Source organism: Eurypyga helias, unplaced genomic scaffold (assembly GCF_000690775.1).
Source record: "Eurypyga helias isolate BGI_N326 unplaced genomic scaffold, ASM69077v1 scaffold15610, whole genome shotgun sequence".
Classification (NCBI taxonomy): domain Eukaryota; kingdom Metazoa; phylum Chordata; class Aves; order Eurypygiformes; family Eurypygidae; genus Eurypyga; species Eurypyga helias.
In genome coordinates this window covers 63,686-76,454 of record NW_010223923.1, presented here as the reverse complement: position 1 = coordinate 76,454, position 12,769 = coordinate 63,686, and the positions used below count along the sequence as shown (strand labels likewise).

At 36.5% G+C, this 12,769-nt stretch overlaps 1 protein-coding gene across 1 annotated transcript in view; it reads right to left on the bottom strand.

Annotated features, from left to right (window-relative positions):
• The window catches only part of VPS13C (vacuolar protein sorting 13 homolog C (S. cerevisiae)), a gene marked incomplete at its 5' end in the record, with an annotated part of 90,078 nt that overhangs the window by 14,691 nt on the left and 62,618 nt on the right, over positions 1 to 12,769 (bottom strand). The window contains 13 exons of the mRNA XM_010157424.1: positions 258 to 369; positions 1,213 to 1,282; positions 1,393 to 1,474; positions 2,494 to 2,634; positions 3,677 to 3,827; positions 4,168 to 4,403; positions 5,876 to 6,002; positions 6,376 to 6,509; positions 8,056 to 8,184; positions 8,536 to 8,700; positions 9,446 to 9,550; positions 10,591 to 10,980; positions 12,323 to 12,617. Of these exons, the coding sequence (XP_010155726.1) occupies positions 258 to 369; positions 1,213 to 1,282; positions 1,393 to 1,474; positions 2,494 to 2,634; positions 3,677 to 3,827; positions 4,168 to 4,403; positions 5,876 to 6,002; positions 6,376 to 6,509; positions 8,056 to 8,184; positions 8,536 to 8,700; positions 9,446 to 9,550; positions 10,591 to 10,980; positions 12,323 to 12,617 (2,137 nt within the window). The remainder of the gene's footprint in view (positions 1 to 257; positions 370 to 1,212; positions 1,283 to 1,392; positions 1,475 to 2,493; positions 2,635 to 3,676; positions 3,828 to 4,167; positions 4,404 to 5,875; positions 6,003 to 6,375; positions 6,510 to 8,055; positions 8,185 to 8,535; positions 8,701 to 9,445; positions 9,551 to 10,590; positions 10,981 to 12,322; positions 12,618 to 12,769) is intronic.

The window sequence follows — 12,769 nt, the reverse complement described above, 5'->3', positions numbered from 1 at the left end:
ATTAATGAAACATTAGAAGAGCAGAAAACAGGTACATGTACCCAAGAATCAGTTACTCAAACTTGCCAACTGGCAATGCTCACAACCAACGTTTAACTGAAATCCCAATGCTTCACTTACAATTATCTTACTGTGTCCCTTTATTCACCGTTGTCAAATGCAAAATTTGCTCCTTTAAACCAAAATGTTCAGAAAATTACAACACTCTTACCATAAAGGCCCTGTTCTAGCAAAATTCAGTTTCCCTCATACATTACCCTTTGTCTTTCAGCTTCTGGATCTGTAGATGGAGTGAAAAGCTCACTAACTGCTCCCAAAAATCCTTGATCAATTTTCAGTGCCATTTCCTGGATAAGAACCATGAAGTATCTAAAATGGGAAAAAATCAGGCACTGTATACTTGTAGGAGTTTAATATCACACGTTTATCCTACACAACTGAAGTTTTGTTCTGCAATGTTACATATTAAGACTTGCAATCTATAGTATCAACTGTCTATTTACAGTTAGAAGGTCTTACCAGCCTCACAAAGCTATACAATACTGTATATTCATATCTTAACACTTATAAAACTTATCCAAAAATATTAACCAACCACTGCAATATATATACATTATGATTCCATATGCTCCATGCATATAATCACCCACAGAAAATATTTCTTCTTATTAGCCAACTGGCTCTCTCCAAAAAGTCATATTGCTGAGTATTTATTTTGTTAAAATACACCATCCGCAGATGATGTATCCACACTGGTTGGGTACAGATATATGCACTGGAAACCATCAGTATAATGTTTTTGTCTCATTTTCAGAACAAAAACTCAGACACAGAAGTATTAACTAAAAAGCATATATTTCACAATAGATCACACTGTATCGGACTGTGTTAGAGACTGTATGAGCTGTCTGTTAGAACAGCAAATAAACCCAGCAGGGTTTATACAGCCAATAGGCAGACATGCAAATATGATACTGTAGTTCAAGATGGAAATAATCCTGATTAGTAAAGAATTTGCATAACAGTCCCTTCACACAGTCAATTCTTACTTTGTAAAAGCAGGTTTCTTCCGGAATGTTCTTTTTTTCACTTCAGACATTTTAAAAACTCAATCCAAAGTGGTTTGGACAGGAGAACATGAACCTTAAAACAAAGGTCATTTCTAAAATGCATTAAACCTCTAAAATGGTATTACAATATACTTAAACTCACTTGAATTGCAGTACTTTGCTGTATTCATTGAATCTAGTGATGATGCTGATATCAATGAAGGGTTTTGGTTCTAAGTAGAGGAAAAAAAAAATCTAAGTATGCGTGAAAAATAAATTGCTTATTACTACTTTCAAGACCGAATAAATCTTGTATCGCTGAAGGATTTAGGCTTTTTCTTACCTGAATCCAAAGCAATCGACTTGGGAGGGGCTACAGGGTGAAATACAACAGGAAACATCGATCCTGGTAATTGATTATCTACCTAAAAAATTATTGCATAATTACAGGAATATTTTAATGATGTGATAATCAAGTCTTGAGAAAATTGTTTATAGATTATGTTCAAGAAGAATGTCATTCTTATTTTGGGGGAAGGAGAAAAGAGGAAGGGAATTACTCTGATATTGGTTCGGAATGTTATCTACTTATAAAAGGTGAGATGGTTGAAAGTGTTGCATGAGGGATGCTTACACAGGTTTACCCTCACAAAAATTCACATACAGCTGATGCCATACATTGACTGTAATACTGAAAACTACCTTCAGTCAAAATGTGCAAGATAAAATGAAAAAGGAAACTCTTCCCCACCAGCTGGTCAGGGAAAGCATTAACAGGGTCCTCAATGAATGCCCTCCCCTGGGGGACTCTGAAGTGCAGCAAATGGAGATGAAGATGATGATGATTTCTCACCATTAGTTTACTACTAAACACTTCTCATTAATATGTGCTTAAGTGTTCTATTGGTTAATTTACCAACACTACTAGTACTGTCTGGAGTATGTTCATCAGGCGCAAGTGTTGCACATTAATTCACTGCTTACATGCAGATGTATTATTGCATACTATTTAAATGTCTATTATCTACTTTATATTAGACAGGTAGTTTTTGAACTGCAGATCACTGAATCTCTAGATACACTCTCTACAAGAATATGTTACATCACTATACACAAACTACAGTAAACAAATTTTGAAAAAGATCAAGCTTTTTGTTTGTTTTAAAACTCCAAAACACCTCTCCTAAGAAATAAACCTTCCATCATAGCACCCTTCTTTATATTAACCCACCATTTTGTGGTATTTTTTCCATACTACTTGCAATACCCTTGGATGGCAGTTCTGTAGTACTTTCCCATCAATGGAACATCCATAGCACTTCAGCTACTCTGATGCAGTGAGTAGAGCACCACATATTTAAGACCCGCAAATACTTCTTCATATAAATGATTAAAATGAAAGCCATAAAGTGTCTGGTCTGTAGAACCTGATGAAAGATGGTACCTGTAGCCAATACAGTTGAGCCCGTAAGCTTCTTTGGTGAGGCGACTGTTTGAATTCAACCTGAATGCCTGACAGGAAGTTGCGTCGGATGACGCATCTGACTGGGAGTCGCATTTCCATTGGAACCTTACTAAAATTCACCTGGAAATACAAGAAAGCAGAGCTAACATACAGTGTAATTAGAGAAATCATAAATTATGTTAAACAGAAGAGCAAGTAAAACCTGCATTTTTACTTATTTCATGATCACATGGCTACTGATCTAAATCAATCCAATTATCTGCACAGAAAGTAATGAAAAACACAAGTTAGGTAAGCACGCGAGATGGCAACTTCAGTTGCCCCAGGCGGAAAACGCGGTGTCCGCTGAGTTACATATTACACTGTTACAATTCAAGATATTTACATGGACCTGACTACTTTCATGGCTGATGCCCTTACTGTGAATCTGAAATATTTAAGCTAAAAGAAACAAAAGGAACAAGCTGTCCTTTATTCCAAGTCAGATATAATGACTTGTACCTCTAAGTTTAAAGTACCTTGTATTTTAAATGCGTTACTACAATGTACAAAACGAAAGTATTCATACAGCTGACATAAAAATGTTTTTCAGCTGAAAGGATTATATAGAAAACATAAGCCTGATTATGGTACTATAAAATGCCTGTGTTTTACTTACCTATCTGAACATACTAAATTTATGTGCAGACTACAGGTATGTATAAACTAATGTCTAAAAAAGCTGAGGTAAGCAAATTAATTTCAAGAGTCTTTGAACACTACAGGCTCCTTTATCATATCAAGTCATGGGAGCTGCTGCTTATTAAGAAGCTAAACCCAAGATTTTTTTTAAATTTGCAGTTAAGTTTTTTTAATTCTGCAAAGATTTTAAGTTGTATCAATGAGAATATATGTTCTTAACTAACATGCAGACACCAGGCAATCTTTTCTACCATACACAAGCAAAATTCTTTGAGATTCTTACTTCCTAAGAAAAGACTGGAAAATACCTCAATACTGCCTCAATACAAAAATATTTCACTGTATAAAATGTGAAACTCTTCTAAAAAAGCTTCCTTTTTGTTTGTGTTTCTCTTAACACAGCATCTATCCTGCCATAGCAAAACAGAAGCTTGTTTTAACTGGTGCACATGTTCTGCAATCATTTTGACACTGAACATACCTCAGTATTACTGTCTACCCTGTGCCAACCTGGAGCTTGGAAAGCACTCTTACAAAGATACTTTTGATAGGCTTGTTCCAACAGGTTTATTTGCTTTTGATTAAATGGTTTCCACTTTTGCCTTGGTTTCATTTCCCAAACAACACCAGAACTGCAAGAAAAATAACAATGTTAACAATTTAGTAGTACTTAAACATTTCATATGCATGTAAACCATGTAAAAAGATATTATCCTATTTTTTCAGGTTAAAAAACCCAACTCTATTGTTTACCTTTTTTTTTAATAGAAGCTAAGAAAGGAGGCAGTTAAATCGTGTTTATTCAAACTGCATAGAAGAAATAAAGGCAAAACTTTATTTTAATTAAAATGGTTTCACTTTATTAATTTAATATGAAAGATGTCCCTTTCAACTCAAATGTATTGCTAAAATTGTACTACACTGTCAAATTTTGATTATTCAAAGGAATATTTAGGTTTCCATGTGCAGTACCTAGTAATTCCTATGTAAGAGATTTCTTTCTTATTTTCATTGTTAACAAGAGAAAGTCCAAGACTATGGATTGACAAGTTTATTTCTTGATCAGGTTGCTCCAGCTCCTCTGCTTGTCGTGCTTTAGAAACTAATGCAACATCATCTGTGAAAAGTAGCACTCGTTGCCGTCCATCCAGGAAAGACACCCAGTGTATTTGAGTGTTTGCATTGTAAGGGAATTGGCCACATTCATCCTGTATTGTGAGGGAAAACAACAACAACAAAGTATATTACAGGAGTAAGTCCACAATGCTACTGTATGTCTATAAACAAGCAAGATGACTGGAACACATACAAACCAGAACTCTCTATTTTTCCTGTTTGCTCTGTTTACTGCTTCATACTGAATGTGGTGGCATCTTGTATCCCCACAGCGGAAACAAGTTGGGGGTTGGATTTTTTTTCCTTTCTTTCTTTTTTTTGCCCCCCTCCTTTTTCAAACGTAAGCATTCCAGCAATATTTGTGGATGGGAATAATATTGGAAATCATTAGGAAACAAAGGTCCTCGCAGCAAATGAGAATACTTAGAATAGTAGGTGATGGGGGAAGAAGGCATTAAAACATATATTTATGATTTAACCAGCCAGTGATTAAGATCACTGCTCTTCAGTGCAGACATTCCTTATTTGTTAATTTGTGAAGCAAAACTGAGATAGTTAAAGCCCTTTTCTCAAAAGCCCAAAATAATCATGAATGTGACAATAATTACATACTAAGGAAATGAGTTTCAAACTAAAAACATTTTTAAATGTAAAGAATTTGACCCAAGGAAGTGCTTACAGTAAAGCACACTGTACGTCGTTAACTGTCAGATTTCAGCCTTGAGAAACTAAATCCATTCCCAGTATGACTGAAATACAAACTTCCATGGCTGTCTCTACTTTTAGCTAGTACTATTTTCACTTTTCTTACGTTAACTCTGTGCTTAGTCAACAGACATACCAAGCCAAGCCACCTCTGAAGAATTCAGAGTTCAGTAAGAGCTAAGAGGGCTGCTATTTAGAGACAGACATATAGGACTTCATTTAGCCCACATTCCAGTCAAGTGAGAGAAATCTTCCTCTATCAATGCTGGATTCCCCATTCTTTAACAAAATACTTGGCCAGTCTTATCCTAGATTTATCTCTACTAGTTACGGCTTCCCTCTTCTCCCCACTCATTTTTCATCTTGACCACTCTTATTTTGCCCCACTTCACACATTTTCCTATTTTAATATTGCATGAGTTACTGACACTGAAATAGCTCTCAGAGAGCAACTCAGAATTTTCAGCTCCTTGCAGGCATTTCCCATAGGAAGCAAGAGTCACAACGGTCCAGGATTTTCTCCATCTTCAGGGATATACTTAAATCAAATGCCATACTGCTAGAAAATTAGTGAATTATTCATCCTGTGCACTATTAAGAAGCATCCACAGCTCATACACTTTAACATTCTTCTTTCATATCCAGGAAAAACATGGAGAAAATGCATGTCGGAGTTTGTGTCCAAGCCTCCAATTATATTAATCTAAACATCTAAAATCTTGCTACTTGAGAGTCAGCTGAGAAGTCTCTTACAGGACAAGACAGATGTAGTTACTCAAGAAGCTTTCTCCCAGTTAATTTTGATCTTGTTACAGTCCTAGGTTGAGTCAGTATTTACTTCTCCTTTTCTGAAATTTACCTTAAGTAGGTCATGTTCACCAAAATTTTCAGAGTATCCCCAAGTCAGTTTTCTCGGTTTAGTTGGATCTGTCCAGGCAAACAGGCATACTTGCTTTGGTTTCAACTCCATTTCCTCCTGCAATCCACTGCAGCATAAAAGAAAAGGAGTAAAATGATAGCCTTCACTGGTTAAGACCGCTGACTGAAGTGGTGCTATGTACTCCAACCCTCCTGCCTCCAGGGGTGAGGCGTGAAGGGCCTAGGCTATCCACTCCAAAGCAGTCCAGCTGTAGCTAGCCTCTTGGTGAACTAAGATCGATACTCCCACTTTATTCTCTCCACTTTCTCAAACTACAGAGACTGCTTAAAAATAGACAAAAGACTTGATTAAAAGAATATGATAAAAGCAAACAATTTTTTCTATTTTTCAAGGTACCATAATGATAAAACAGAACAACTTTCTTCACAATGCATACTCTCAGGTCAAAGAGCCAATGGTGAATTGTTTCTTTCACATACCTCTGTTTATATCTGAGAGAGTCCCATGAAGTATGGTTAACAATAAGAGCTGGAGCAGCTCCCTCGTGGTAATCAGAGAAGCTTATGAGAGTAGAATGCTCAGAAACATTGACATCCACCAGTAATCCCCCATTCTGGAAAGAAAGTTAGACAGAAAGTTCAACCTCTGTTCTATGCATAAATTCAAGTTAGAACAGACTAATCTGTTAGTTTTTAGACCAGTCTTTTACCTGTCTCTTACAAATGAAGAAAAGGAATGTGTGTTATCTAGAAACGCTAAGCTCACTGATTAAGACAGACAGCAGTAGCATCCACAAACTATTTGTTCATTTAACTTCATTTAACTGAAAAATCATTATGAAAATAGAACATCTTTAAAAATTACTTTATTTAGCTAAGTTCACTGAAAATGTAGGCAAGCATTCCCTTAATTTTCTGTTACAAAACTTAGTTATATTTCAAATCTGCAATTTCCTACATACTCCTTAAAACTCTAGAAGGCTACTGTAGGCAAACATACTGACATTTTTAAAGATTTTAATGACACAGTGATAGGATATCAACAAACTGATCACTGAGCAGAAAAGGTCTGTCTATTAAACAGCTAAACAAACTATCATAAATCTTTCTTCTAATGGCTTTCAAGATCCTCCTTTCTTCTAAGGTATTTGCAAGATATTTCTGAGATATGTATAGCACGATTTTTCTCATTTGCTTACACAAAGGAGATACCTCATGCTTTCCCTTTTGGATAGTCTCTTCAGATAGCTTTCTCCAATGCTTGTCTAGCAAGATAAATTGATGGTTTTGCTATGCTCTAAGGTCTGGAGGAGAGGTGGGAGGGGATAAATCTACCTCTGAAAAAGATGATCTTACAGATTCTCAAGCTCACGTCACAGAGACGTGAAAAATTATGTTTAGCACTCCACACAGTAGTAGTAAAACCTTACTATATATGGCATTAGAAAGGATTCTCTTGCAGAGCTGAGCCATCTACTATTTTAGAACAGTGAAGAAAAACCACTGTTCTAATTAAGCTCATCAAAAGAACACCCAATCATTGATGACATCTTGTTCCACAAACATTTTTTCAAACTGCTTCAGCAGTCTTGGAGGGCTAGATTATCCTCAGTCACTTGTATTTCCGGTAATTACGATAAGCATCACATCCAAGGACTTGTCTGAACATGCTACATTTATATATACATTCCCTAATGCTAAGCTAGGGTGAGTTCTGAAATAATTAGGATTCTACTAATTGAATCATAAATTATTTTAGCCATGAACTGTGCATCTCCAACATGTATTAGCTTATGAAGAAAACAAAAAATAGAATGTATTTGAGGATAACTACTTAAACAGACTGAAGGCACCTAAGAAATAACTTCTGCAGAAGAACAGATGTTAAAGCTGTACTATACCCTTTTTAATTTAATAGCAACAGAGCTGCTCAGCATCCTATAAGCTTGTCAAAACTAAATCAACTTCACACAGCTATGAAAACAACATTGCAAACTTGATTCATAACCTTTTTTATGCAACAGAGAGGAAGTGCAGTGCAGCAACACCTTAAGGCACAAAATTCCAATCATGATAATCTTGTGGAGTCAAGCTTTTCTTAAGTTCAACACCGTAAGGCTAAAATGGAGTACTAATAATAGACCGCAAAGTGAGTCTCACCAATTCTCCCAGCCTCAGCAGAGTACCATTATCCTGGGCTTTAAACAGGAATGGTTTGGATGAGCTTTCAAAGCCAACTACTCTTACACAAAGTTCACCAGATGAGTTTTCAGGCCAGAAAGGAAGACACTGTCAAACAAGAAATATGCATGACTTTGGGTACGTTTGATGTAGTAAGCCAGCAGTAAAACAAACAGTCTCATGTGACCAGAACTATTTCAAATGCCTTCTTTCTTACCCAAGTATCTACTTCATCAACATTTCAACCATTACAGGAAATTATCTAAACTGATAGGACTTGATTAATTTACCAATATATACAACCTGTGCTGTTCAAGTTGCCCTGAGATGTGAAGTATACACATCATGCCATCAGAAGTGACAGAGCTTCTATAAGAGAATTGCTTTTTCTTTAAGTGACAGCTAGAGACTAGTCATTTGTCTACAACAACATACAAAGGAAAAAACCTGAAAGATTACCTCTGAAGTCGAGATATAATTCCACTTATTTGTTGGAAAAGAGCCATTAGGACCTATTTCTCCAACTTCAAGTTCCCAAGAGGATTTATTTGCTATTGTGTAGAATGGAGTGAAGGTAACTACCCTCGTAAGGTTAAAGCTGCTCAGCTTGATGCTAACTCCAACCTGTTGAACAATGACAATTTGGGCAAACAATCAACAAGCTTAAGAGAAAAAGTAGGATGGAAAGAAAGAAAAGCCAATAATTACAGCGGCTTGTATGCAACACTCTGGTTCTTTTATTACAGATGTTCAGAACAGAACAGCATACAGTAAAATTAGTGAACTATGCAACACTATTAACATAGTGGTAGAGAGACAGTTTTATCTGTAGCATTTGTGGGGAAAATCCATCAGGAATCCTTCTACAGTAAATCAATACAACTGAAAATGATCGTATCATGAGAAATCAGTTAGAGTTTATGGAAACACAACTGCCCACAATCTGCATATTACTATAAGGTGTATTTTATTATAAAGCGTATTCTTTATTCTGCTTAGCTGTGGAAATGTAGTCTTAGACAAGGTTGCTGAGTGAAGACCTAGATCATTTGCAAACAATTATCAATCTTGACCGTGAACACTTATCTCCACTACATAAACTCACCACTGTACTTTCAAACAGCCCAGTACTACACATTTGTTATATGAACCACTTTTTTGTGAATTACACTGAGGCTTCTGTTAGTGAAACTACTTATTGTCAGGTGTGGATCTGAATAGCTGGGGCATAAAAATTATTACCCTAGATGTTACATATTTGCATGATTCAAAAGCAGTGTAAGTAGTGAAACAAAGGTTTTAAGGAGAAAAGGAAGTCAAGCCAAAAGAACCCCAGGAGAGCTCCAGAAAACAGAGAAACGTATCTTACCAGATAATCCATGTTATTAGCTGAACACCTGACACATCCATAGCTTCCTACAGTATCAAGGGAAAAGCTACTGGACCAAGTGCTAGTTGAAATACATAACTGGATCTACATACAAAAAAGAAGAACATGGAAAGGATTTCAATAAATTTCTTTTAATTTTATAGTTCATGCAGAATGGAGTGCAATTATATCTCATGTAGTACTATAAAGATGACACTTAAGTGTTTTTAAAACCTTCTATAAATTAAGATAAGCTTAAGCATGTAGTATAACTATTCATAATCTGATTTCTTAGTCTGTGCCTCAATTCTGGTAAAGATGTTACAGCAAAAGGTAGCAAAAATAGAGGAATCCTCACTGAGTCTTACATTCATGACAACCCACACATAGATAGGAAAAAACTACAAATTTATGGTGCTTCACAAACTTAAGGGGGGGGGTGGGGCAATAAATTATCAAAAACACCTTGTCAAAATTGTTTGTTCAGCTGTTGTTGGGTGAAAAAAGATAGCTGAAAAGAAAGTCGGGACATTTCAGAAAAAAATCCTCTACTACAGTACTCTTCATTTGACCATGCAAATATCACCGCAAAATGGAAAAAATATGTTTAACATAGGACAGAATATTTACACTGTGCATTTTAAATGTCAAAGTACCTAGCTGAGTAAAACACTAGCTTGTAATTCCTCTTTATTCAGTGAAAAATGCCTCCACAGGAAGATTCATTCTGAGCAGCCTTCCTTTTGACTACAAAGGGAGTGCACACTCTTAATTTACATTAAATTCTTCTCCCCAAAGAAACAGCTTTATCGTAGGGTACCCACTGAGTTGTCAGGACCTAACCACACTATACCTTCAGGCACCTTCTTGTCAGGATGGAAGTTAGCCAGTGGGATGCAGTGTAAGACCTGGAAAAAGTTGCAACACCTTTTGTCTACCTGCCCTCCCTGCTACTGAGTACAAAAAGTATACACATATATATATATATATGTTTATATATATATAAACCAAGAAAGCCACAGCCAAATGAAAGCCTATAAATACTACAAAGAAAATTCCTTACACAACATATATGGGAAGTTATTTCCCCCGCTCAGAGCAGGATTTTAAAACACCACCACCACCACCACCTACAATAAGCATACCTTATTTTTACTGAAAATATTTTTCTTTTTAAAGGAGAACAAAACAATATCTCTGTAGTCTGCTGGATGCTTCACATGAGTGTCTTCAGCTCGATACTGGAGGATACGGGAAGTCTTGTTGATTATCCAGTAAGGACTGAACACAGACAAGATCATACGGCTTCCAATTCGTCTAGTATGTATGTAAATATCCACTGTCATCACTGCTGCAGAATGGCATGTGAAACACACGGAAAAAAATTCAGGCATTCCATCATGAATTTTAAGATGCCCATTCCAGTCTTTGCCCTGATATTTTATCAACACAAGCTCCATTATTTCTCCATTGATCCTTGAATGAAAAACATCGGCAGCACTCCCTTCCATCAATTCACGGGCTTCTGCTGTTCCCTGTAGCAAAATTAAAAGGGGCAAATCGTAGTTTTGATATGTAAAATATAGGTATTCAAAAAACAGTATTTTATTTTTTCTAGCAGGATGAACACATTTCAGACATCTCAGTACCACATGTCCCAATCTCCAACCTCTTTCCTTTGAGCCTAATCCTATGAATAATTTGAGATCAACTACAGAACAGTAAGGACTGCTTAATTTTTTAATGCAAACTAGCTCCAGTGTATCCTCTGACTCTGTTCCCTCCCCCCCTCCTCTGTGGATTACAATGGACTTTGGCAACGAGTTCTTAGTCATACACTTACAATACTGGGTGCAACACTGAACTGGACTGTGCTGCAGACGTACAGCCAGCACTTTTCACATTAACAAACACCCAAGGCACAAAGCCAGCAGTTCTGCCATACAGTTTGGTAGCACAGTTTTCCTCAGGCAGTAGCATCCCACAACAACGGCTTTCCTAATTTTTACTGAGAAACAGTGTATTTTACTCTACTGCCCAGTGGCCAGGCTTGATTAGTCAAGTGTTGTGAAGACAATAAGCACATACCCATCTACAGGCACAGTGACTTCAGAATAGATTTGAATTACTAGTTTTTAGCTCCTCAACCACAGCAATGGCACTCTGTTCTACATTCTGTGACTGAGTACTTCAGTACAGTGCAGGTAAGGAAAACTGGAAACAGTGCCATTACAATGTTGTAAAGAAATGAAATAGAGATTTGAATGAATACCACAGCCAGTTATGCGAGTAGGACAAAACAGAACAAACTACGATGACAGAAAAGGTGTGAGGATTTAAGAACTATTTACTAAAATCACTCAGCTTTCATGCAAAACTACTAAAAGTTCTGAAAGAGAAGGAAAAATGTCTGTGTATCATCCTGGAAAGAAAACTTCCGAATTGTGCAAGGGACATTTCAGAACAGTCCTCAGTAAAGAAACATTGTCAGAATGGAGAGAAGTTGTTTGCTACACAGAAGAAAAAATTCCACAAATTTCAGATACTTTTTCTTACGCTTCTCCCTGCAAAACATTAGATGTCTTGCAAAACACAAACAGGATCTCAGAAGAATGTAAGAAGAGAAGGCTAATCCAGTACCAGATTAGTATTTAAGGAGCATGGCAGAACTGGCCAGGTACAACCAAATTTAACACAGTTAATCCCCAAAACTCCCAGAATCAATCCATCAGTTTACTCACTCATTTAAAATAGAAAATACAAACCCCAACATTCAGTATCTTCCACTCTACACTGACCTCCACTTCTAAGTAAACATAGTCTTTCTTACTTAAATTCAAGTAAAGGATTTACAAATAAAGCCATAAAATAATTTACCTCAAGTAAGTATCTCAAGGAGTATGGTAGAAGATTCCTCACAGTAAGTGTAGGGTAAAGGTGGATAATGTAAGCAGGATCCCACTCCTCTCCATAAGTTGAAATAAAATTTAATTCATCAGGTACAGCTGTTGAGCTGATTATTAGAGGCAGGAAATTTGTCTCAACTGCTGGGCACTGTAACAAGCACTTTACTTCATTGCTCCTATGTAGCTCTTCCATCCATGCAATGTAAGTCGTGGACTCTTGAAACTGACCCTCCATCATTCCTGTTGGTCGAACATATAGATGACACCTATGGGAAGAGGACAGGAGATGGTACAGGAACAGCTTTCCACTCACATCTAACTTCACCCAATTGCTAACATTCCAAAAGAATTCTGTAGCACATTACCCAATGAAGGTGGCATTGATTTTATTTTTTTTAATCCAGTTAGGAAGAGTTCC